The 25,896-nt window shown below is 41.1% G+C and overlaps 2 protein-coding genes across 3 annotated transcripts in view; one reads left to right on the forward strand and one right to left on the reverse strand.

Moving 5' to 3' along the window:
• The first annotated feature begins 2,879 nt into the window (after window positions 1–2,879).
• Window positions 2,880–4,957, forward strand: ptrh2 (peptidyl-tRNA hydrolase 2). Of its 2 annotated transcripts, XR_013933588.1 has the most exons (3): window positions 2,880–2,999; window positions 3,706–4,433; window positions 4,472–4,957. XR_013933588.1 is itself a non-coding variant. In XM_080435221.1 (2 exons), exon 2 carries the CDS (start codon window positions 3,718–3,720, stop codon window positions 4,240–4,242), a length of 525 nt encoding a protein of 174 aa, XP_080291347.1. In that variant the 5' UTR covers window positions 2,880–2,999; window positions 3,706–3,717; the 3' UTR covers window positions 4,243–4,956. The 2 variants fall into 2 exon arrangements, 1 of the variants encoding a protein (XP_080291347.1); XM_080435221.1 differs by having other exon boundaries at window positions 3,706–4,956.
• Window positions 4,958–6,972: 2,015 nt separating this feature from the next.
• cltca (clathrin, heavy chain a (Hc)) overlaps window positions 6,973–25,896 on the reverse strand; it is a 48,843-nt gene continuing 29,919 nt past the window's right edge. The window contains exons 9-30 of the mRNA XM_080435027.1: window positions 25,562–25,714; window positions 24,755–24,877; window positions 23,471–23,608; window positions 22,719–22,883; window positions 22,211–22,391; window positions 21,103–21,266; window positions 18,592–18,717; window positions 18,253–18,395; window positions 17,334–17,568; window positions 16,781–16,903; window positions 16,545–16,690; window positions 14,148–14,331; window positions 13,759–13,951; window positions 13,510–13,667; window positions 12,951–13,223; window positions 12,440–12,757; window positions 11,795–11,926; window positions 11,534–11,644; window positions 11,262–11,432; window positions 10,941–11,162; window positions 8,676–8,751; window positions 6,973–8,367 (exon numbers count right to left, since the gene is read on the reverse strand). Coding sequence (XP_080291153.1) covers window positions 8,225–8,367; window positions 8,676–8,751; window positions 10,941–11,162; window positions 11,262–11,432; window positions 11,534–11,644; window positions 11,795–11,926; window positions 12,440–12,757; window positions 12,951–13,223; window positions 13,510–13,667; window positions 13,759–13,951; window positions 14,148–14,331; window positions 16,545–16,690; window positions 16,781–16,903; window positions 17,334–17,568; window positions 18,253–18,395; window positions 18,592–18,717; window positions 21,103–21,266; window positions 22,211–22,391; window positions 22,719–22,883; window positions 23,471–23,608; window positions 24,755–24,877; window positions 25,562–25,714 — 3,678 coding nt within the window. The 3' untranslated portion in view covers window positions 6,973–8,224. The remainder of the gene's footprint in view (window positions 8,368–8,675; window positions 8,752–10,940; window positions 11,163–11,261; window positions 11,433–11,533; window positions 11,645–11,794; window positions 11,927–12,439; window positions 12,758–12,950; window positions 13,224–13,509; window positions 13,668–13,758; window positions 13,952–14,147; window positions 14,332–16,544; window positions 16,691–16,780; window positions 16,904–17,333; window positions 17,569–18,252; window positions 18,396–18,591; window positions 18,718–21,102; window positions 21,267–22,210; window positions 22,392–22,718; window positions 22,884–23,470; window positions 23,609–24,754; window positions 24,878–25,561; window positions 25,715–25,896) is intronic.

Below are 25,896 nucleotides of genomic sequence, written 5' to 3' on the forward strand. Positions count from 1 at the left end.
CTACTGTAGGGCTACTGTCACCAGACTGATGTCCCGATATTCTTTCTGTTGGATTATTCTAACTAAGCAAATCCTATATTTGTTTACACTTTACCATCTTTGCATTGGATTGAGATGCTCTATCTATGCTACAATGGTAAAAAAAAAAATTACTGCAGAGATTTCTCATGAATGCAGTATTTCCATTGCCCATAAAGAATGACATTATGTTTGTGGAGAAAACTCAATTAGTGTTCAACCAGAGGATCTTCTGAGTTGCCTGTCTTCCTATCAAGTGGCTGATCGAAAATAATAAATATAGACAATAATATAGAAGATTGTAAATGCTCTACTTTGCACAATATTTTATATAATCAATAGTGTGTTTATCATCCTTTTTAAATTAATCTATTTCCAATTAAATCAGTTTCTGAATATGAAAGTAAATACAGTTTCTAATATTAACTATTCAACTTTTAAGTCTGTTGCTAGTATTTCACATCCTGAATCAATGTTCAATGTACAGTCTTTACTATTAGTTTAGAACAACATTTCAGATTTTTTCCCTCTCCATTCTGAGTGTTTCTCACAAAAATCAAGTAGCAGGGAGGAATATATTGTGTTGGTGTTCTATCTATAATACCACTTCTGCATTGTCTTGCATTTTAATTATAATTCATTAGGGCTCTGGTAAAATTCAGTAGGCTATGCCTAAAATCACTTACATGTGCAGTGCAGTGCATAAATAAAGATTACAGAAACATTGGCAACCCACAGACACAAGGTGTCAAACGCAGCGCCAGCCAGCGACACCTAGTAACTTGCACAAAGCAAATAAGCTATGGTAGGACCATATAGTTATAATATATCGGTGATACAATAGCCTATTCGTGTGCTAAATTAATCACAACATGACACACACACACACACACACACACACACACACACACACACACACACACACACACACACACACACACACACACACACGCTCAATTCTTTCCCTTGCTTACCTTCTCCTTCACCAGGGCTGTCATCATACACCGCAGCCTGCAGACGCACACCACGCATATCGTGTCCTTCCTTTCTGAAAGATAAACAGTACGGTGTGCAACTGTACCGTACAGGTAGCCCTGAAACATGACAGTCGTATATTATATGACAGTCATGGATGAACTTCAACCTGGTGTTTGCACTTTCTACCATTGTGGCCCGTACATCTACATAAACGTTCTGATTTCAAATATAAAGTGCTTACCTCATGGCCACGGATGTTACAATTACGTATGGGCCCTCAGAAGTACCTGTATCTTCCGTATTGTTCAATAAAAAGCATATTAATCCGATCGGTGGCTGTTTTCTCCGTATTTTCTCTCTTCTCTTTCAGTACGCGACCCTATCAGTTGGAAGGTGCATTGCACTCTGATTAAACATTATGAGAAAATGGCCACAGATCGGATTAAAATGCTTTTTTATTGAACAATACGGAAGATACGGGTACTTCTGAGGGCCCGTACATAATTGTAACATCCGTGGCCATGGGGTAAGCTTTTTATATTAGAAATCAGAACGTTTATGTAGATGTACGGGCCAAAAAGAGAGTAAGTGCAAACACCAGGTTGAAGTTCACCTATGACGGTTGTGACAGACGATCCATGGCTATTGGCTAACAGTACAGCTCTGGTCCATAGAAGGAGTTCTCCTCCTTATAACGCTATGGACCAGTCCAGAGCAGTGGTGTAAAGTAACGAAGTACATTTATTCAAGTACTGTACATAAGTACACTTTTGAGGAATTTTTACTTTACTGGAGTGTTTCCAATTTTCAATGCTTTTACTTAATCCACTACATCTTCAGAGGCAAATATTGTACTTTTTACTCCAATTACAATTTGAAAACTTTTCTTTGTAGATTTTTATTATTATTAGGAACAACATACATTAACCACTTTATCCCTATATACCCTACTTCGGCTATTTGAAAATAGCAAATCTACAAGATCACAACATGTTGCTTTGCAACCTGAGCTTGTAGATCTACTATTTTCAAAGCATTTTTATACATTTAGGAAACTTGTGAAATAGGACATTCTGCATAATGAGTACTTTTACTTTTGGTACTTTAAGTACATTTTGATGCAAATACTTTTGTACTTTTACTCAAGTACATTTTGAATACCGGACTTTTACTTGTAACAGAGTATTTCTGCATTGCAGTATTGTTCCTTTTACTTAAATAAAACATTTGAGTACTTTTTCCACCACTGCTATGGAGCAGGGCTAATAGGCTACAGGGCTGTCAAGCAGCAGGTGCAACCACACAGTACTTAGGCCTACAGAGCAGGTGCAATCCATATAACATCAGCGATGTTATGCTTTAAAATCCTTGGTGTTAATGAACTTAGAGGTTATGTTGTACTTGTACCCTCTCTGACACTGAGTTACAAATGGATAAATGAATGAACACTGTGGAGTTCACAGCGTAAAGCTACGTCGTTTCAACATAGTTTGTATAGATTTTTGTTGTCATTTACATCGAGCTGTGAAGTGTGAACGCGATACGACGTAACCATGTGGTCAAAAAGTGTTTATTATTTGACGTTAAACACGTCATCAGTGTTGCCATGTCGGCCTATTATAAGCGCCTTTGGGCTTCTTTTTCTGTAAAGTTGCTTGTAAATATTGGTAGTTGCGGGTTACGCCTTTTTTGGGCTTGTTTCTAAAGTGTACTTGCTTATTTAAGCTTTGCTTCCAACATTTGTAATTATTATTTAAACCAGTGGTTCTCAAATATTTTCATGAAAATGTTTTGCGCCACAGGGAGCATTTGTGTTGTTAGAATGTTTCAATAGCTGCCTGCTTGTTTATATCACAGAATATGGCAACACTGACACGTCATCAGTAAGGGACTAGCCTCGATCTCCAGGCTTTTATTGTTTAGTGTTGCTAAAAAATAAAAAAGAAGGCGAGGAGGGAAGGAGCATTAGCCTAGCCTCCATAGCTGCTCATAGTAACACACAGGTAAGTTTTGTTTTTAAAACATTTTGTTTACTAACCTGATAGAAGTGAGGTTGTACATTATGACGTTACATATTATTCAATAGTGTAGTTGTAATGATGGAGTACGTCGCTCTGCCATCACACTGAAAACTAGCACATGTCGCTGCCTCAAATCAATCAATCAAAGTTTATTACGCACGTTTCATACATCAAGTGCAGTTCAATGTGCTTCACAGAATAGGTTTAAAAATAAAGATAAAAAACCCCCCCGGAGGATAACAACAAAATAGAAAATAAAAACATTTTTTTAAATAAAATGGGAAAAACAAACAATAATATATTGTGTGTGTGAGAGATAAATCTAGAGTGATGCAGAAACATAGGTAAAAGCAATACTAAAAAGTGTCTTGCAAAAAAATAGCAAAGGTAAAGACAGACAGACATTGAAACGTTGTTAGTTTTGGATCACAAGACCAATATATACAGTCTTGTATCACGGCTATAACGTTGTATGATGACATATCAATGTTGTTATATGACACATTGATGTGTCATATTACGTCGATATGACCGTTGATGTGTCATATGACACGTCAACGTTATATGACGACATTAACGTTATAAATATGACACAAATTACATATTCCGCCATTGATTGTAAAACTAACCTTTTAATCAAAAACATAAGATAACATTACATATCTTTTAACATTTTGTTTTTGTGTAGGTTCATGGAATTATGGAATCCTTGCTTTCCCCTTTGGTCGTTGGAATTGTAGCTGGAGTGAGCTCTGGACTTTGTCTTGGATGGCACTTACGAGCCCGGATTGGCCAGTCATCCAAAAGCCTTGCAGCAGCCATGTCGAACGGGAAGAATGGCACAGGAGAAGACAGTGTCATGGGAGAAGGCGGCGAGTTCAAGATGATTCTCGTTGTCCGAAATGACCTGAAGATGGGGAAAGGGAAGGTAGCAGCTCAGTGCGCCCACGCTGCTGTGTCGGCCTACAAGCAGGTCCAGCGCAGGAACCCGGACCTGCTCAAACAGTGGGAATACTGTGGTCAACCCAAGGTGGTCGTGAAAGCCCCTGATGAGGAGAGCTTGATGGATCTCCTGCGCCATGCCAAAGAGGTGGGGTTGCCCGTCAGCCTCATCCAGGATGCCGGAAGGACACAGATTGCACCAGGATCGCGCACTGTGTTGGGAGTTGGACCAGGCCCTGCTGATCTAGTTGATCGTGTCACTGGACACTTGAAACTCTATTAGATCTACGACTTAATACTGATGTCTTGTTGAAATGACCTGTAAACTAAATCAGACTTTTATTTTTATATAAGATCAGAAACTGCTTCATTAAGTTAATTTGTTTATCTTTGCATTTAAACATTGACATAACCCCACAAAAACCTTTCTTGGAACAAGGGCATTCTACTTCAGCTTACTGGTTACAGCTGAAGGTCATGTTAATTGTAGGTGTGCTTGATGTCTATGCCAGCATGAAGTTAACTGTACAGGAGTTGTCTGCTGGCACACCTAAAAGCACAACCACATTAAAGCTGTTGTTTACCCATCAAAATGTGCTGTGTGAAAAGGATCAATTTAATGGTCTGTGATGGCATCGACACTGGAGAAAAGACATATCTCCATATATGGGCATAAAAGGGTCACAGGCAGACAGCGTATCTGTCCCCATGTATCTTGAGAACCATTCGTTTGTGTCGATTTTGCGGAGGGCCAGAATGAGCTGTGCCTGGTGTGAAGTCTGTCTTCATAACTGGTCCTCACCACCAATGCAGATATGGTGTCAGTCATTTTGTCTACTCAGTCTGTCAGGAGGGCTGTGGTCATTTCAGAAACCCGGCTACCAGTGACATCGATGGGGATTCCAAGCTAATACGTCAGGCTTTCTATCCCTGGAAAGTTAGCAATTAGCATGCTAAGGCATTGTTACCCTGATAAAAAAATAAGTCTTGTTCGAAAGAAAAGCAAACTAGAAAATGTGCTCCTCGGAGCACAAGTCTCCGCCAGCAGACTATAGCAATTATATTATCATAGCAATAACTAATGAGATACAGTAGAGTAAAAGATATATACTGTAGTTAAATAAAAAGGTGTATGTTAAAGAAATATTTATTAAAAAAAAAATGATTTAAAAATCATATTTTGTCTTATGTTTAAAAATATGTTTAAAAAAATGTTTAAAAAAATGTTTAAAAAGAGAGGATGAAAAAAAGAGATCCAAAAAATTATTTATTTATGTATTTCTTACAAAAATGTATATACTATGACGCATCTGATATATATCAATTATATTATAATAGCAATAACTAATGAGATACAGTAGGGTAAAATATATATCTTTTAGTTAAACAAAAAGTTCTAATACTTGTCTTCCAATGTTAAAAATAAAATAAGATGAAAAAAGAGATTAAAAAAAGATTAATATATTTACGTAATATTTACGTATTCCTTAAAATAGAACAATAGAAATTGTACACGCACAGACGGGTGACTTGGACTTACTGAAGGTACTGTTCCAATCAAGTCTGATTGATCCTGTTTTACCTCACTTCAAAAAGTAAGGGCTTTTTGAAGTGACACACCTATTTATAGAATTTTATTTCGTCACGCGTCCCTCTAGCCAATCAGAGGCATTGGTGTCAACAAATTGACACGTGTCACGTGGAGCTTGCCCAATGTTAGCTTGGCTAACAATGTTTGCTCACACAAAGCGAAAACATATTTGTGTAGTCTTCGTCTTTTGTCATTTAGCGATTTTTTGTCTCTGATTAATTTCATTCTTTCTTTATGATTCTTAGCTCTGTTTAATTGAAGCAATGCTCTGTTTACATTGAAGCAATCTATCATATGGGAGTCGTCATAATTGACTGGTTTGTTCAAATACTTGTCTGTCTTCTTCATCTTCATTGTCTTGAACAGTTTCAGCAGTTGATTGGTGTGTTTGATCAGCTTTGGCCTTCTGCGCCTTTGTTTGACCAATGTTAGGTGTTCTCAGAGGGACACACACACGCACGGACGGGTGATTTGGACTAGAAGATACTGTTCCAATCAAGACTGATTGATCCTGTCTTACCTCGCTTCAAAAACGTAAACGGTTTTTTGAAGTGACACACCTATTTATAGAATTGTATTTCGTCATGCATTCCTCTAGCCAATCAAAGGCATTGGTGTCAACATATTAATACGTATTAAGATTTCGGTCTTGTTGTGGGATCAATTCAACTCTAGTCCTCTTCTGTGTTACTGTTGTAGATGAGTATGCTTTCTTAGCTTTGGCCTTCTGCGCCTTTGCTTGACCAATGTCAGGTGTTCTCAAAGGGACACACACACGCACGGACGGGTGATTTGGACTAGAAGATACTGTTCCAATCAAGACTGATTGATCCTGTCTTACCTCGCTTCAAAAACGTAAACGGCTTTTTGAAGTGACACACCTTTTTATTATAGGATTGTATTTCGTCATGCGTCCCTCTAGCCAATCAGAGACATTGATGTCAACATATTGACACGTATTAAGAGTTCGGCTTTGTTGTGGGATCATTTCAACTCTAGTCCTCTTCTACGTTACAATTGTAGATGAGTATGCTTTCTTAACTTTGGCCTTCTGCGCCTTTGCTTGACCAATGTTAGGTGTTCTCAGAGGGAAACACACACGCACAGACGGGTGACTTGGACTTACTGAAGGTACTGTTCCAATCAAGTCTGATTGATCCTGTTTTACCTCACTTAAAAAAGTACGGGCTTTTTGAAGTGACACACCTATTTATAGAAATTTATTTCGTCACGCGTCCCTCTAGCCAATCAGAGGCATTGGTGTCAACAAATTGACACGTGTCACGTGGAGCTTGCCCAATGTTAGCTTGGCTAACAATGTTTGCTCACACAAAGCGAAAACATATTCTCCACCTTCGGCGGAGACAATAAGTAGCATGTTTACCCAGTAAATACAAAATGCCAATCACAAAAGACACAATGTCAGTCTTGACAAACAAGAAGCCTTTATTTTAAGTGGAAAACAAAACCGCCGTTTCATTAATTATGATCCTGATTATGCACAAATCAACTATCTTTAAGTGCACACTTAAATCTAAACTCATTTGTTTAAGAATATAAGGTCAAGGGAGTTAATGATTGATTTTATGTATACATGTAAGCCTTTGATAAAAAACTCCAAATTACCACAGTCCTGTAATTTTATTTCAGAAATATATGACAGGGTGAACTAAAAAAATAAGTAGAAACCCTAAGCAGGACATCAAGGTTATTGAGTTTTAAATTCCCGCCTGTACACTCAAAGTGGCCTAGAACACCATATCCAGCATACAAACCGCAGCACAAAGAGGGGGCACAGGGCAAGTTGAGCCTGATTTATACTTCGTCATATGAGGGAGTATAAATTAAGCATTTGTCAAATACACACTGGTCTGAAAACAGCAACAAAAACAAAGGGGTGTCTTTAATGCAGCAATGTCCTCTAAAATGGAATGATCCCACACAAACATTATGTAAAGCATAAGAACAGGTAAATGCAAAGACCCCAACCTCATTCTACAGAGTACAACTGGATAAGCTTTGGTGGGAAGAATAAACTATGGGGTCAAGGCTTGGAATTCATACTTTTGTTAAAATAATCTCTTGGGTTTTTCCTGATCCCCCTCCTCCCAGTGCATGGGGATGTTACCTGTATGATGTAGTGTTTCTAGTCATGATCATTAGAAGCGGCTGTCTCGTGCTCAAATATAGAAGAACATTGGAGCATTTTCATTTCCATTTCTGAATATACAATAATTAAATGCATTTTACAGACAGAACAAGCTGCTCACACACATCAAAATGAAGATTCTACATTAATTTCTCACTACAGAGTGCAAATCAGATGCTTCACAACAGACCTTTTTTAATTGAGAAGAGTACTTGCTCTTCCCACAGCCCCCCACCCCACCCCATTGTACATAAACCATTTCCCATTCAAATACAATAGAACAAAAAATGTATAATCTAGTAAATACGGAATGTGGAAAAAGTTTTTTCCTTGTGATTCGATCATTTTCTTTGACAAGAGAAATAAAATAAAGAGTCCTTCATGACAGTTTTAAAGGCAAAAAAAATAAAGTAAAAAAAAATAATTGCTTGTTGGAATTTTCCCTGTGGTGCGTAGAATACAATGATGGGCTGGTGAAGGACTGTGGGAGAGATGGATGGATGCTCCAGCCTGCACAGTGGGGCTTTACATGCCATAACCGGGTTGGGCATATCCTGCAGCGGGTTGTTGGGCATATCCTGCAGGTGCCTGGTATCCATAGCCGTAGGGCTGCTGAGGGGGCACGGGCACACTGGTGGGGCCCGCTGTCAGCATCAGCTGGGGTGTGCCTACAGAGCGCACGAAGCAGAAGGGGTTACGCCCAAGTTATACCTAGTAGTGCACAGATGTCGTGCAACGACAATAGCAGATCTAAGCGCTGTGATGCGTTGTGAGCTTGTGAATAGATCTGCTACCGTATTTTCAGTGCGTGACACCCGCACGCAGTCAACAGTCACTTTAACTAACCAAGTATGAATCAGGTTTTAGCCATTGAGAAAATTGTATCACATGCGTATAGACAGCTGCACTGGATTTGAAGTCAGTGTGACTTGTTATGAAGCAGTGTAGTGTAACGTTGAAGAGTTCAACTTCTTACCATAGACAATGGGTTGTGTCTCTGTTGCCTGTTCCTCCTCTTTCCTTAGGGACTCTGAGCTTTCTAACTTGTCAACCTGTAAAAATTAAATAACATCTTTGAAAGTAGTCACAGCAAAGCTATTGGGAGAAGTTCACAGCTATAGCGTACACAGTTCAAGAAAAGTTTCCGCATGGAAGATGGTTATCAACAACCAAACTATCTTGTAATATAAATAACACAAGCTACAGGTTCCTTTGTAGTACAATGCATCTGTGGGCATAAATAACCCCTCCATAAAACATCAGAAACAAATAAATTAAATGAAAAGCTAGTACACTTGCAGCAATATTGAAATGTCACCTTCCTTTCCTTTGAGGCCAGAACATATGAACAGATAACCCTGAATAACGCAAAAGAAAAGCTACATAGCTAACATAGGAGGAAACAGTGGTTGTGACAGGTGAAGCAAGATGCAAAACACAAATGGCTGTGAGGGAAGCAGCATTGCTTGATCCCAGGTCATTTCTGACCTTCCAGCATTTGCTCAGTAGTGAACTTGGTGCTATATTTTAGAAATGGAAATGGGCTCAGTATCCTTCATAACACTTAATAAGTACATTAGCACTATATTAAACAGATGACATATTTTCAACACGCTAAGGCTTCATTGAGTGGAAGAGGAATCCCATGCTGGTTATGTTAAACAGCTGGCTGTAACATGTGCACAACAAGAGGCAAAAGTAGGTGCATTAGGGGAGTGCTCACTACAGCTGCTCAGTCTTAGAAAGCAACGCATAAACAACTAACAGCTTGCCAGCTGCTCAGTGCTGCTGCTCATGAGCAAGGGTTCGCATGCTTGTTTTAAAAACAAGAGCATTTCTAGACCATGCATTTACTGTTAGCATTTACTGTTAAGATGTGAGCATTTTTTAAACAGCCTTTCTGTAATGTGCAGTGTCAACATCCATGAAGAAATGCACCTTTAAATGTCGACAAAAGATGACAATATTATTATCACAATAACATTTTCATTTATTGGGTCCAAAAATGACTAAACCATTTCCGAAAAGTTATTTCTATAAAAGAAAAATGAAACACCATATCTTTCTTGCCCTTGATATTCATTTATACAACTCCTTTGCATTCTTACTGTACTCTACTGTTTTACATTATCAAGGCTCCAAACATCCCAAAACAAACTTGTAAGGCTACTTCTTGGCCTCAATCACAAAGCCCATCTAACCCCTGCTCATTTTGCTAGGATTGGATGGCTTAGGGTTGAGGACAGAGTACAGCAACTTGCTATGGGCCTGGTCTTCAAGATACACCACAACATTGGGATCCCCCTGTATTTGTCAAAATACTTCCAAAATGTTAATGAAGTCCATGATCATAACACCAGAGGCAGCTCCACAAATCATGTTCAACCCAGATTTGGCTCAACTAAGGGAATGAACTCGTTCTCATGCTATTCATCAAAAATGTGGAATGCCCTACCAAAAGGAGTAAATGGCCCCTGTCTAAGTCTTAACCTACCCCCCCTACCCCCCCCCTCCTTCATTTTCCTCTTTTGTATATATATATATTTTTCTCTCTTCATACCAGTAACCTGAAAGCTGATTGTATGACATTCTGTATAGTAGTGTGTATATCTGTCTGCCTCTTATATGTCATCATGATTTGTGTGCATGGGGTTCTCATCTTAAACAAGCTGCGTGCTTAATGAGAGTTCCAGTTTAGTAGACCTTGTATTGTGAATTTGTACTTCCATGTACTGTTATGTACTGTCATGTACTATTCTCATGTCTTACTAAATAAACTACATCAATCAATCAATCAGGTCAAACACAGACACTTCCTTAAATAACAAAAACGGCTAGCCTCCCAATAGAGTGGACACAAGCACACCTTGGTCATCACTTCTGTTTGATTTCCTAAGCCTAAAACGTTCACCAATGGCTGAGCTACAGGCCTAACTTGGTGAGTGCCTCCAGGTAAAAGCAGCAGTGTATTGTGCAGAACAACTTAAAACACACAACCCATGCACACTCCAGGCTCCAGTCTTCCAAACTAAAATAAAGCAAACTTGGAAACGGACAAAAACTGAGACTGACTTTCACCTTTTCTCTAATTTCATCAACCTGGAAGAGAAGTCAAAAAGTTCAGCTTAGAACATTTTTACACATTACCCCATAAAGGATAATGACAAAGGAGGCATATGAGGGTGATTGTATACTATACTATTTATTTGCAGGAGAAATAGAATTCATTAGGGACACTCACCTTGCTGAGGTACTCCCTCATGACCTGGATGAAGTATGGCATAGAAAAGTCCATGATGTTGTGCCTCCAGGCCGTCTCCAGTACCACATCAGGCCGCAACAAGTCATAGCAGGTGAAGAGGCAGGCGGCAAAGCACTCCTTCTTGTCCTCCTGTAGGAACCAGGCCAGCAGCTCCTCTGCCAACTCTGTGTCCTTGGACTCTGACGCGTACAACATGGCGTCCTGTGGGATAAGAAGCGTGGACAGGGTTAATGAAAGGCCCCATTTAACATTTTGACAGACTAAAAAGCAGGTAGCAGAATGCAAACCGTAGTCAGGTACCTTGTATAGTTTGTCCTTCTTGCAGAGCTCCACGCTTTGCTTCCAGCGGTTGTTGCCCTTGAAGAGGTAGGCGGCGATTCTCCTGAACTCAATCAACTCATGCTTCTCCAAGCGCTGGGCCAACGAGATGTTGTCAAAGTTGTCGTAGGCGTCTATCGATGTCCTCAGTGCCTAAGAGGAGGATGAGACGATTATGACAAGACCCAAAACAGGGGAGATGAAATATAAATCTAGAAACTACCCCACAAAGTAGTTCTGTGAGAGACGGTCACCTGATAGTCCTCCTCTGTGATGAACAGGTTGTTAAGTGCTTCATTGACGGACTTGTTGTTGTGGTTCTGTACTGACCGCAGGTAGGGCTTGACCAGAGGCAGCTGTTTCACCTGTGGACACATGTGCAACACTCAGTTTACATTCAGATAAAAGTGTCTTGTTTTTTTTGTTCCTTTGTTTTTTCCCCAGACATTATTTAGACCACTAGTCTGAGCTACAGTATACATTTCAAGAGTTAAGGAGATGAGGTTAAGGTGTACCTTGGTGAAGAAGTTGACGGCGCGGGAGTGGTCCAGTCTGGGGGACAGCACTATCAGCAAGTCATTCAGTAACAAAGGTTTGAACTCCAAATAGAATTGGGTGGCTTTATAGTACAGCTCCACATTGGCCACCTGAAAAAGGACACAAAAGAGATTCAAACATCACATTCATTAATACTCTTTTCATAACACACCTATACTGAGATCCACAAACTACGTAACTTTGTGTATCAAAGATGAACGTGTAAATTACGCTATCCATTCACCATAGTGTATCCCAAAGCCACTTACCAATCAGTCAACAGTTAATTTCAATAGTTTTCCAATGAATTTAAGAGACTGAAAAGAACCATCTCAAGTGGGCAGTACAGTAAAAAGTCACAATGACTAGGCTTTCTGGCACGTTCATTTGTAGTGAGATTAAAACATGTTCTTTTCTGCTTTTCCAATTGAAAAAAACGGTAGACAGCGAGAGGAGGCTGAGGGGAGAAAGAGGGTACGGCCTACAGCACAGGTCCCTGATCAGGAATCAAACCGGGGATGTTGCGATTATACAGGTTGCACTCTATTGCAACTGTTTATTACACAACAGGAGCAGCCACTATAGCAAGACAAAATTACTGTAAATGATAAAACATGTTAAACCTTGGTGATGATGTCCTTGAACTGTCCCTCCTTCCACGCATCCGTTGCGTGGTTCATCATGGTTATGATGGCATTGTCGAACTCCTCATACTTGTCGTACAGGAAGACCAGCTCGGCCCACAGGTGAGCCTGCTCGGCTGCCCGCAGCACCTTGGGAATGTTGACGCGGGACCAGAAGAGCTCCAAGTGCTCCCGCATCTTCTGGGGCTTGAACTTTGAGTAGAGGATGGCCAGCTCCGTGAACATGCCCATGTGAGCGCGCTCCAGACCAAGCGCTGCCTCCAACATGGTTATCAGCTCCTCGAAGTAGGCACGGTCCTGAGAGAGGATACAGCATATTATGTGTAAGCATCTGTAAAATGTGTATATAGCCTACAATGTATAGAATATAAGGAGATTTCAGGGGCAGTTTTTGCTCTTTTTCCCGTCTGTGTATTTGTGACACTGTCATGTCTGTTTGTGCATGTACACTGGATATTTTGTTTGTGCACTCTTATCTCGCTTATTTCACCTGGTAGTAGTTGATGAGCTCCTCCAGCTCGTCAGCATGCACCACGATGTGGAGGCCACACATCTGTGCCAGTCTGAACTCCTTTCCATCTACGCAGGCGAAGCACACCTCCTTCCAGGTGCGGGTGCTGTTGGCCTTGCGGGCCCCATCAACGGCTGCCTGGTACTCGCCCAAGTGCACCAGAGTTGAGGCTAGCCGCCCGAAGTTGGATACGTTGTTGTACAGCAACTTTGCCGCATCATACATTTTCTCGTCGTAGCAGCGGTCGCCCACCTGAGATTTTCAGTGGAGAATTATTATTAAAAATACAGCCATACTTATGATCATCATGTCATATCAAAACATTTTTGCAGCAATAGCCATTCAATGTAATCATATTCTGTAAGCACTCTCTATAGTTGATGGTGGCAGGGGCTGCCATTTCTGGCAAATACACACATTTTGTGAATGCATAGGAAATAATGGATGGATCATTATTATGAAAATTCACTTTATGTGACCACCAGTCACCACATGGTGTCGCCAAACAACCAAACAGACGATCTTCAGGATGATTTACCTGCTGGATGTGGGCATTGTTGGGTCCGTTGATAAATTCTTCCAGTTCAGCCAGACGGTTGGTCTTGGCCAGGGCAAAGATCAGCTCCGTCTCCACATAAGACTCGCGGGCTTTCTTACGGGCCATCTGCAAGAACTTCACCAAGTCCTCCCAGTTACCTGAACCAGAGGAGACACAAAACAGTATTAATGCCATGTTAGAAATTAAAGGCAAATTCATTCCACCTACTCCACAACCATCAGTCCTTACCGCTCTGATCGGCAGCCTGTACCACCTCCATGTATGCGGAGGGGTCGTCGGCCTTGATGTAGGAGTCAATGGCCTCCTTGACCAGCTCCTTCTGCAGCTGAGCCTTAGCCAGCTGGCTCCACACAGCAGGCTCGTTGCAACGCTCTGCAAATTCATAGGCCCGATCCAAGTTGCCAATGTGCTCGATCAAAACCTGTATTAAGTTGGAAACAAAGTAAAATAAGGGAGTTTGTTGCACCCACTCCCAAACCCCCCCCCCCCCATCTTTGACTCAAGTGAGACAAAGAAGAACAAAGCAATAGTGAATAATCAGGGTCTACTACTAGGGACTAGCCACTAGGCTAGTGTCAGGGTGAATGTCACAGAGTTGGTGAAGGCCAGTGACTGACCTGCACGGCCGAGGTGTTGACATCGAATTTCTTGAAGATGGCGAAGGCTTCCTCAAAGAGCTCATTGCTGATGGCGATATTGGCAATGTCCGGGGCATCGTAGTTGTCTAGCCTGTTGATGTATTCCATCACACGCGTACGATCGGCCTTGATTGCCGTCAGGATCAGCAGATTCTGGAGGTTTCTGTGAGAATGAGAGAAAGGTTAAGAGTCTAAAAGTTCTGCTCGTAGTGGCCACTAGAGGTCATACTGCTCCTTATGCGACTGAGGGTAGCATAAAGGTGCACAGCAAATTCCAAGACAGTCCAGTCAGTAGTTTTAGTCTAGACTCTATTACAGGACAAAAATAGCACAAGAGAAACAGAACCGAAAATGTTCATATCACATATATATATTTCTGCTTTTACTAAATACTCTCTCACCAACTGCATTTTCTTAATCCTTGAAGTGTGTAATTTAAGATTCTGCCAGGTACTAGATGGAAATAATGTCCCATGTTGTTACATATATTGTACCCAAACAATAGCATATAGCAAATCTTTGGATTACAGGAAACCGTAATTAACACATTTTCCATACAATTTGAACACAAAGAATACATTAAAATTGCTATTATTAAGATTCAACCATATCTTGACTTTAAATTCAGAATTTTCAAAATTAGGAAAAAACAGATCCAAAAATGTCTATATTCCTCTTTTTACTAAATATTTATTGTTGATTGTTTTCTTGCGTGTTTTCGTGTGTGTGTGTGTGTGTGTGTGTGTGTGTGTGTGTGTGTGTGTGTGTGTGTGTGTGTGTGTGTGTGTGTGTGTGTGTGTGTGCGCGCACGAACGAACATGCGTGCGTCCCTGCATTCCCAGTATCAGGCTCATCTCCTGTGGAACCATCTTCAAGGTTTGGTCCAGGAGGCAGACACCCTAAGTTTAAGAGCAGCCTTAAAACCTTCCTTCCATTTGGGGAACAACAGCACCATCATCATCCATAGTCTCTAATGTCGTCATAGCCAGTGCAGTGCCATGTTTGATTACCTCATTAACAAATTACATGATCTACCTGGTTAAACATGTTCAACAACAAAAAAGTGTTGAACATGTTTCAGCACTAAGAGTTGTTGAACTCATGAGCTGCAGGGTCTATAGGTCATTCTTCGTACCAGGTTGGGCGGCAATAGTTGAATGGTGAGCCCGCCTGGGAAGCCTAAGGTTCAAAGTGTCCCTGAGCAAAATACTTAACCCCTAACTGCTCCCCCCCCAAAAAACATGCCCTTCTACAGGTCTCTTGGGTTGTTTTTAATCATTAAAATGCTTCGTGCTGTGTCTTTATTTCTGTTGTATGTAAAGCACTTTGTGAGTTCTCTCTGTGAGAAGTGTCATACAAATAAAATGTACATACTTACTTACTTCACCACACTACACATTCATAAGAGTTGTTGAACAAGCATAGCACTTGCCCTAGCCTTGACAACCTTGCAGGTTTATGCAAAGGCTAAAATGTAAATTAGATAGCATGTTATGTAGACAGATGCCAGGTTCATTTGTAGCCCTGGCATCCTATAGTGTGTATAGTTTAAATGTCCAGATTATAGATTTGTTTTATATTATACTAACTGATTATAGGTTCTTGGTTTACCTATGATCCTAGATTACTATTTCTATGCATTTGATGTATTACCTCGTGTTTACCTTGATTACTGTAAATCACTCTGGATTAAGAGCGCCTGCTAAATGCCTAAATTGTAAACATGTTTAACCGGGCAGGTCATGTCATTTGTTAATCAAACGTGGCACTGCACTGGCTTTAACGATATTAGAGACTATGATGATGGTGCTGTTGTTCCCCAAATGGAAGGAAAGTTTTAAGCCTGCGCTTACATTTAGGGTGTCTGCCTCCTGGACCAAACCAAGATGGTTCCACAGGCTGGTACCTGTTAGAATTTTAAAATACACACTTCAAGGATTGAGAAAAATCCACCTTAACTATTTAGTAAAAACTGAATTATATATGATTTTTTCGGCTTAGTTTTGTTGCGTTTTTTGTCCAGAAGTGCTTGAATCTGAATAATAACCACATTATTGAATTCCTTGGGTCTAAATTGGGAGAAGATTTGTCTCTGTAGGTTGTTTCTTTCAAAAGTTGTGCTCTTTTCTATTTTTAGTTGCTTTGGGAAAATGGGTCATTATTTCAGCCTGTTACCTGGCAGAATCTTAAAATACAGACTTCAAGGAATAAGAAAAACCAGGTGGCGAACAAAAATCCATCCTATGTGCGTGGACCCCACTTTCCATCTAGACCATTTTACTGATATCTTGTTTGGGACTTCAGCCCATTTCAATGTGCATCTAATAAGCCTTTCTTGGGGATTAAAATATATAGAGACCGGTTGTGGCTGAATACCTGTGTTCACTGAAGACAGAGTTGTCCAACACAATCTTTTCCAGCAGCTCAATGAGCTCGTTGGGCAGGTCTGCGGTCATGAAAGCCTTAACTGTGACTGACACCTCCTCTGGGTCCTGGGTCTCTGACAGGGCTGTCTGCACCACCTGAGACCAAAGACCAACACAGAATTATGTGTAAACAAAACCGCACAAAACCCACACAAATGAAATTCCACTTGACCCGTCCCGTCCTACCTGATCAATTAGTGGTCTTCTGAAGGGGTTGGTCTCTATCAGCACACTGGCCCACAGCTCAGGGTCCTTGCGGCGCACAAGGTAGCGAGACAGACTTTTGAAGAGGGAGTTTTCGTTGCACACCTGTAGGACGAAGTGGCACATCACAAGTCTCAATGCTAGTTAATTGACGGAATGGCTGTTTAGACCAGTGGCTCTCAAAGTATGGTCTGGGGACCCCCAGGGGTCCTTGAAGGGGTTCTAGGGGGGCCCAGCAAAATGTGTTAATAGAGAATCAAAAATCTTTTCGCATTCATCAGTCTAAGCCTATTTTATACGTCAGCTATTCAAAAAGGGCAGGTTCACAATGTGATGCTTTCTGAGTTTGTAGATCTGCTACATCTAGACATTTTTAACAAATTCTTCTGTTATGGTGGTCCCTGGCTGCCTGGCACAACATCCTTTCAGACGGCAGTCCATGGCCAAATACACATACATTTGGGTGTGCTTGACATGAAAATGATTGAGAACCACTGGTTTAGGCAGATTAATTGGTGTGTGGACAGATCCTCACATTGATGAGCTCCTGGTCACACTGTCCTCTCTCATAGGCCACGCAGGCCAGGTGGGGGTCTCTTTTCTCACAATATTTGCCCACAACGCGGCTGTCGTAATAGGGGTTCTCCCTGAGGAAGCGCTCTGGGTTGTTGTTGCTGTCGATGTAGATCTTTGCCAGGGCATTGTGGGTGGCTGGCTCCTCGCAGCCTTCATGGATACGAGCCTCCAGCCAGGGCAGGAGCAGCTTCAGTCTATTGGTAAAGAAAATAAAAAAGATTTAAAAATGAATTAAAAAAAGGATATTTTCTACTGCTGCTTTACACCACACCAGGCCTGGGTGATACAAGCTTTATTCTAACCTGGTTGCAGTTCCAGTTGGATGGATGGAGATGTAGCATCAGGTTTATAACAGGGATTACTTATCATTAAAAAATGGTTCTAAGTACGGATGCGCAATACCGAAATTTTGGCCGATATCCGGTTAATTGCACGGTCAAATTGATTGAGAACGATACTGCAATACAAGTTTTCCAGTAGGTTAACTTATAACTGTTATACAGTGATACTATGCATTTTTATGTAAATATAATACCGATAATGAATGATTAATTGTGCAACCCTAGTTCCAAGAATAGACTTTTTCTTAGAATATGCCCGACAAGTCATGCACATCCCTAATTTATAAAGGCCATATCATCTAAGCTCCCAATGTCAGTATAATTAAATGATGATCATCTAAGATTCCAATCACAGGACAATTGGATTCAATTATTATATTAATAATTGCTTGTAACCTGATTGATTTCTTTTAACCCCCATTTCCCCTCTCCCTGAAAAGGCCTAGCCTTTTGCCAGGCCACAATTGTAAATAAGAATCTGTACTTAATTTGTCTTCTCCGTGTGTCGATGTATAAGTGTCAGCAAGTTCTGTGTACCTGTTCCTCTTCTCCACCTCAGCCACCAGTTCATCAGTGGAGAACTGTCCTCTGACCACCAGGATCAGGCTTTTGATCACATCTTCAGAGCAGTCCACGTCCAGCAGACCTCCAATCACCACAGGTAGACGACTGGGATTCACCTGGACACACACACACCATTAGTCAAATAGTCCTGAAGTAATTAAGTAATGTTAACATCACGACGACAGAAAGACGACCAAAGTCTATTCATCACTTCAGTTCAAAAAGGTACATTTTGGCCTATATCCAGGTGACAATGCAACAAAACTGTCAAGGTAAATGTATCATCGTATTGGCCTAAGAAGTGTGCCTTACCTTCTGCACGTAGATCTCAATGTACTTCTGCAGGTTATTGCGGTAGAGGTAGAGGACCAAGTCGTGGACAAAGTCAAAGCGGTCGCAGACGATGATGAGTGGCAGCTGGTCGGTAAGCTTGGCCTCCTGTCACATGTGAACACACACAAACACAAGAGAGCGGGAAATTCAGCATGAAATCAAACAAGTCAACACCCTGACATAGGTCCCCACTCCCCACTGATCACAGTAGCACCTGGTTTGGACATAACAGTCCACTGGGAGGTGATGAAAATGTATCATATTATTTGGTTGATCAAGAGTAAGACATAAATCAGAATCTAAATTTGGTTCGACGGAGTGTTAGGCTTTTAGCTGGAGCGCTACAGCATAATATGCTTGACTGTGATCTGAGGGATCAATGTGAAAACTTGCGTACAATGACAAAATAGTATACAGTATATATATATATATAAGAATCACTGAAAATGAATGAGATCATTTTCCGGTTTACACCGATCCTGTGCCCAAGTGATTCGAAAATAACACAATACCCAGGAAAAACAAACAAACCACGAAAAAAACACAAAAACTACAATAAATAGAAGGATGATGCCACATTTTAATATAGGCTAAAGGATGATTAATGTCATAAAATTACTTTGTTTACTACTGACTGAGCAGAAAAATAGTAAGCAAGTAAAAACAAAAACACACACACAAGGAGGACAAGAACTCCCAAATAATTTTCAGACTTCAAGCCAAGGTCATCCGTTTTCATACCCACACAAGGAGGGGAGAGGCAGGACTCCCAGTGCAGACTCCACTGAGGCAGCCAGACTGACAACTTACTAGAGAAAACACACTACGAGTCCTCCACTACTACAGCTATACACACTGCTGCACTGTCTGCCATTGGGACATGTCTGCCATTCCCACTCCTACAGGATTTTCCCACTCCTACAGGATTAATAAAACTGGGATTGTGCACCTCACAGTCGTGCCCCAGTTCATCGAAAAGAAGACATGCTGCGATGGCTGGAAATGGGCTCTTACTGTATGTACAGTATACCAAGCAACACCTGTGGTGTCTTAGAGCTCTCAGTATGTATATTGTGTGTGTGTACCGGCATATACTGTTATTTCTGGCCAATATATTTTATGTATAAACACATTTATTATTAACTAATATCATACACAAGAAAGATAAATGCTAGGACTAGTCCTGATCAGTTCAAGACATGAGAATACACAGCTAAATCTCCTCAGTGTCATGGTCAATTGCGTGTGTACAGTATACGTATTATGCGCCTCCATATACAAATCCCAGTTTCAATCCTGTGCCTTAAGTCAGGGATGAAAACAATAAATAGAGTGAAATAAAGGTTGGGGGCAGGGAGGGTCCTATACTCAAGGGGGAGAGATTTACCTTATACATGTCCTGCCATTTCAAAGACAAAGGGAAAAGCACAAAACATAATATCTGCAATCAGGATGACTGTTTATCTTAACTGGTGTTACAATTGACTGCTTTGTTGGGAATGCTTTAACAATGTTATTAGTATAAAAGCATAGTGATTCAAAGAATGTCCAGATGATCCTATGAAGGATGGTTCTGCTCCATGTGTAATGTAATGTGAGATCAATCTGGTTCACTAAAATATAACCATAGTTCAGATAAAATAACACTCTAAGAGCAAAAAAAAAAGGGGGGGAAAGCAACAAACACAACAAGAGAAATGCCCCCAAAGATAACAAACTCAGATAAAGCACAATTAAACAGAAGGAGGTAGAACTGAAGCAGGAAGATATAGGGTGAGAAAAAAAAATATTGACCACATTGACCCTGGTGTCCCTATTTTGGGGGTGTCATTATAGGCAAAAATTCTCAGTAATAGCCTGGGCCTATATGCTCAATATTTTGCTACGTCATACGCACATGTCACGTGGCGAAAACAACAGATCTACAATATCACACTGTTCCACGTCACATTGTAAGCTTGTAGTTTGGCCATTTCTGCCACATGACACCGTCGTACAACATATATATCAAGCTTAAATAAAATAAATCTTAAATAAAGCTTAACCCAGTAAGACCTGAGGCCGATTCTAAATCCTACCAAAGTTTTCTGGAAAAGTAAAAAAAAAGTTTTGCTACAGTATAATATCGTCTGTCGGGTGGAAACCTCATATGTCCAAAACTGTGACTTTTCAGGATTCAGATTCAAAAGTAGCAGATCTAAAAACTCCAAACGTGTCACTTTGTGCCACGTTTCGAGCTTGTGGATCTGCTACTTTTGATACTTTTGTGTGACGCTGTAGTATGATGAATTAGGGCATTAATTTACGAAAAAACATAGAATATGGCAATACGAGGTTTCAGCCCGACAACAGCAACTAAAATGACACTGCGGCGTTCCCAGCTTGAAGGGCATAACAACGTATAGGTGTCACAGGTCTAAATGGGTTAAGTGTTTAAGGATGAGGTAAAGCAAAACATCCATTCCAGATACCCCCCCCCACAGTCCTGACCTTGAGGAAGTTCTTGACTCGCTCTGGGTCGTAGCAGTTGCTCTCCCTACAGATCCTCTCCACCTCTTTGATCTGGCCCGTCTTGCAGGCCGCCTGGATGTACTTGAAATGGACCTCCGGGTCCTGGCTGAAGTTCACAATGGAACCCAGGAAGTAGAACAAACCTGAAGCACACAGATCACGAGATCAAACAGAAGCAGCGACTGATCTATAGTAGGCAAGTACTACGTTACGGTACACTGATTATCAACCCTTTTCATTTCAAGGACCCCCAGTTCGATACGCATTACACCACGGACCCCCAGTTGATACGATTTCATCTCTGGGAGCCCGGGCCAATCTACAAATTTGGTAAAATCATCCGTGTTAATTTAACTCTGAGCGTGTACAAATGGAACCAAATGGACTCCAAGGGTTTCACCATAGTGTTATTATAGTATTCATTTTCTTGCTATTAATGTTGGCAATTATCTTCTGCAGGTAGGCTAGTTTGCGTTGACTCCAATGATATGTGCCAGCAGCTTGTCTAACCAGATGGCAACTTAGCAATGGTTGCTAAGCTGGCATTGGATGATCACTACTGGGGGTGGGGCTTTCAGCTTATTGAGCTGTGACTTATTATCTCAGTAGTACTAAAGGCGCTCCGAGCTCATCACCTCCAGGCCGCTTTACACAGTGTATTGATTGACTAGACCTGCCCCTGATCTGGCCTACTTGGCTAATTACTAGTTAGTGGGTATTTAGGCAAACACGGGCAGGAGAGGAAAGGAATGATTAAGCTCAAGGCTAAGTCAAGGTCATCCTCCAGGCTATTGTGTAGTTGGAGAAGAGAATTCTTTTTTTAAATGTCCATAATAAATAGTGAAGATATACTTTTTGTTTACAGTGGTTACAATGTTTTTGTTCCGGTGGAAAGAAGAAAGACTCGTCTCTCCACGGAGACATCGTTGGTTTACATCCAGGTTGAAAAAAAAAAAGATCGCTGGATTGTCAAAAAGACTCAAAATAAGGTAAAACCGCTGACACTGGCGGATGAATTAATTAATTAATACCTGACAGTGAATGTGTTAAAAGAAATGTAAGACACAGTATGGAGATGAGGTCTCACCCTCAAAGCTCTTGAAGGACTCAAAGAGCTCTGTCAGGGACTGTGTGGAGAGCTGCTCGTGGTACTTGGAGGCCACTTGGACACAGATCTGTAGGTTCTGGCGGATGTTGGCCGACAGCATGGCCCTGAGACACTCCAGAGAGTCTTCCACTGACAGGGAGCCAAAGAAGTTCACCAGCCACTGGGAGGAGGAGAGTGGAGTTAGCTGGGATTGTAGGAGACTGCATGATTTAGATTTTTCTTTATTTAAGTGTCATGCTTCCAAGGAAGCCCAGCCCATATGGACTTACAGGACACTTTTACTTTTCATTTGACATAGACAATGAACCGACATGACAATTCACAAACAATTATCAAACGAATAACCAACTAAAACACCCAAGATTGCATAATTATAATAATACAACCTAAAATACAGTGCACTGCAGTACCGGCATTGAATCAGCACTCGTGACGAGAACGGTTCAATTAAATAAACAAGCCAGCTGGCCCTCACCGAGTGACCTACCTCTGGGTTGAGCAAGTGTGTGTGTACTACGGCACGTTTGATGTCATATAGGTCAGTGTAGTGCTCCAGCGCCCTCTGCAGAAGACCAGCCTTCTCACACAGCTGGGCGATGTGGGCGCGATCATAGTTGGTGAACATCTGGTTGCCCAGGATGGCATCAGCAACCTACACATAAAAATGTTAAGTATTTAAGTCCAATAAAGCAGTGTTCCACCTCCTCCCAGTTATAAAGCCATTCAATATATTTTGAGAATCACAGCTACAATTTATCTCCCAGTTATAAACCCATTCAATATATTTTGAGAATTACAGCTACAATTTATCTACTTCCATTCCATTTACCCCGTAATACTCGGAAGTTGGGAACCCACCCCCCCCCCTTCACACAGCAGCCATCTGGCGCTTACATCATACTCTGGTAGTGGTAATGTATCTGTGAATATGGTCAATGTAGGTGCAAATATGATGCCATAGCTAACAAATATTAGCCTTTTCATATAATTGGTTATGCTTTAATATTTCAACCCCCCCATTTTGAATAACACTCCTTGCAGGCAGCAGCGCCCCTCTCTGGCAGGCAGCGCCCCTACAGTTATAGTAGGACTTATTTTTTCGGTCATGAATGCTCAAAGTGTTACCTTTCCATTGGAAATGACAAGCCAACACTGATTTTACAGGTCTCTGATGGACATGATGTCCATCAGAGACCTGTAAACATGTGGCCTAAAGTGTGTGTGTGTCCATGTGCCTACCTGGGGGGCATGCATGAGGTTCATCTCCAGCAGACGAGTCTGCAGTGGGCCCTCTGAGGGTCTGTTGTTCTTCAGGGCGTCCAGGAGGAAGGAGGTACACTGCTGGATCAAGTTGTACTCCATGAACACATCCACAATCTGGACAGAAATGGAAACAGCATGGCGACAGCTTTAGTATCCTAACAAATACCCATAATAACTCCAACACACATTATGCCTCTACGTTAATGACCTCAATGATATAAATGAACATAAAATGTAATGCAGATGTGAGGAAGACAAATCAATGTCAGTGTTTTAAGCCAACAAATACTTGCTTTCAAGAAAATTGTTTGAGTTGGTTAAACAAAACAACCCTTTCCCCTTTTGTTGTATTTTTTTTTATAAACATTGTGTTACCTGCCAGCACTACAGCAGATGCAGAATTGCTGGGTCAGGAGTTTGCATTCGTAGCGTAGGGAGTTTGCATTGGCAAGACAGAGGTACTTTTGATTTGGACTACAGGCTATGTGAGATATGCCGAGTTTGGCACACTTCATGTTTGATGATGTTGTGATACAATTTGCGCTTGTGTGAGGAGGTCTTGGGACAAATTCCAACAGCTGTTCTCAAACACAAGATGAGAGCATCCAGAGTATTCCTCACAGTCAAGGCTGTAATCTTAAACTCAACATGGGCCTTGAATTAACCACTTAAGGCCATTCAAACAGTTAAGAAATGGCCAATCTACAAGCTCAAATGTTGCAAAGAAACACATTGTGAGCTTGTAGATCTGCTATTTTTTTTAAACTTCTCTTTTTCTTTTAAACTTCTCTAATGACGTACCAAAAATAGGGATTGACCCAATGGCAATTAAGTAAATTAAATAGGGCCTGGTCCTGTTTGACTTAATCAGGTGCCATCAGAGTGTCCTTGGTAAACTTCTTGATAAACATACACCTAGGACTGCATGTATCAGTACCACACAGCGCTAACGTCTTGTTGACAATAACTGCCACTTCCATGGTTGCCGTAGTACCATTTGTGCATTTTGTTTTTCCTATGGCAAGGTAAGAGGAGCACTCCTTTTCCTCCTGTGTGCAAGGTTTTACAAATCAAGGCAGATAACACGTCGATACACTCCAGTACCTTACATTCATTTGCAACTTCTTGGTTTGTGCTGGCAGTCGTGAGGACTTTCTTGTAGAAATTATTCATGTAGTGAAGTTGTTATAAAAAAATAATATTGGGATATGTCTATGATATTCATATTTGGTAGCCATTTCGGAAAAGCAATAAGCCAACCTGTGTGATGTCAGCCAGAGGCTCCTCGTCTTGGACCAACATCTGGGCAAACTGCAGGCCCTGCTCTGGATTGATCCGCATCACATTCCTCAGCAAGAAGATCCAGTCTGGAGTGTAGCCCACCTGAAATCACAGCCATCACAAAGGCTAACTGTGTGAGACAATGAAATGGAAGCATAGACATAAATAGGTAGACACCTCACTGTCCACTGCAAGAAATATGTCTGAGTTGTATTTTACCTATTAAAACCGAGAAAGCATCTGTGTTATTTTAGATAACAACCACTTTAACCATTATTTTATACTTTGGCTATAAAAAAATAGCAGATATACAAGCTCATAGCGCCTCACTTTGTGCCGTGCTATGAGCTTGCAGATCTGCTGTTTTTGAAAAATCGTGTGTGTGCAAATCTTTTTTAAAGACATTTTAACTCCAATCTTTGCTTCTGGGGGTCCCTGGAACAAAATATTTTGAGATGGGGTTTCGTGGCCAAATACATATAATTTTGGGGGTCCTTGACATGAAAAATGTTGAGCACCACTGATATAGAAACATAGGTTTTTCAGAAAAATGTTAAGATTTAGAAGACATTGTAAGAATCAGCTTAATGGGTTAAGCAGTGCACCTTTTGCATAACTCCACTGGAAGAAATATGTCCGAGATACACCCATGGAGTGCCATAATCGTAATATTACGTTTTTTCACATCGCAGCAGGGTTTTATTGTTCTGTAATTACTTTATACAGCATAACAGGAGTATGCCATCAGTGCCAACGCCATTTGTCCCTGAGAAAGATCAGCCATACCTTCTTGGCGTACAGGACAATCTTGGGGAACTGGCCAGTCTCGGCAAAGCACTGGATGACCTTGTTGGGGACGTTGGCCCTCAGGTATACGCTGAGAGCCAAGGTGGGGTCCACTGCCTTCACCAGGTCACCCAGCTCCTCAGAGCACTCCAACTGAAATATTAAGCACACACACATCATGAACAATGGTAAAAGACAACCTAATACTGGACAATTTTAAATTAACTTATGTTTACTAGAAAGTCACTTTGTAGCTGGAGGCAAAACCCTTCAGATGCCCGTCTTACATTAATTCCAAATTAATTGGCAGGACATGTAAACAGGCTCCCCGCTCA

The sequence above is a fragment of the Gymnoscopelus braueri genome, assembly GCF_963280865.1.
Source record: "Gymnoscopelus braueri genome assembly, chromosome: 8".
NCBI lineage: Eukaryota > Metazoa > Chordata > Actinopteri > Myctophiformes > Myctophidae > Gymnoscopelus > Gymnoscopelus braueri.

What these genes read in the sequence shown, in the direction of transcription:
- ptrh2 (XM_080435221.1), top strand. Translation starts at nt 3,718, where the DNA reads ATGGAATCCTTGCTTTCCCCTTTGGTCGTTGGAATTGTAGCTGGAGTG.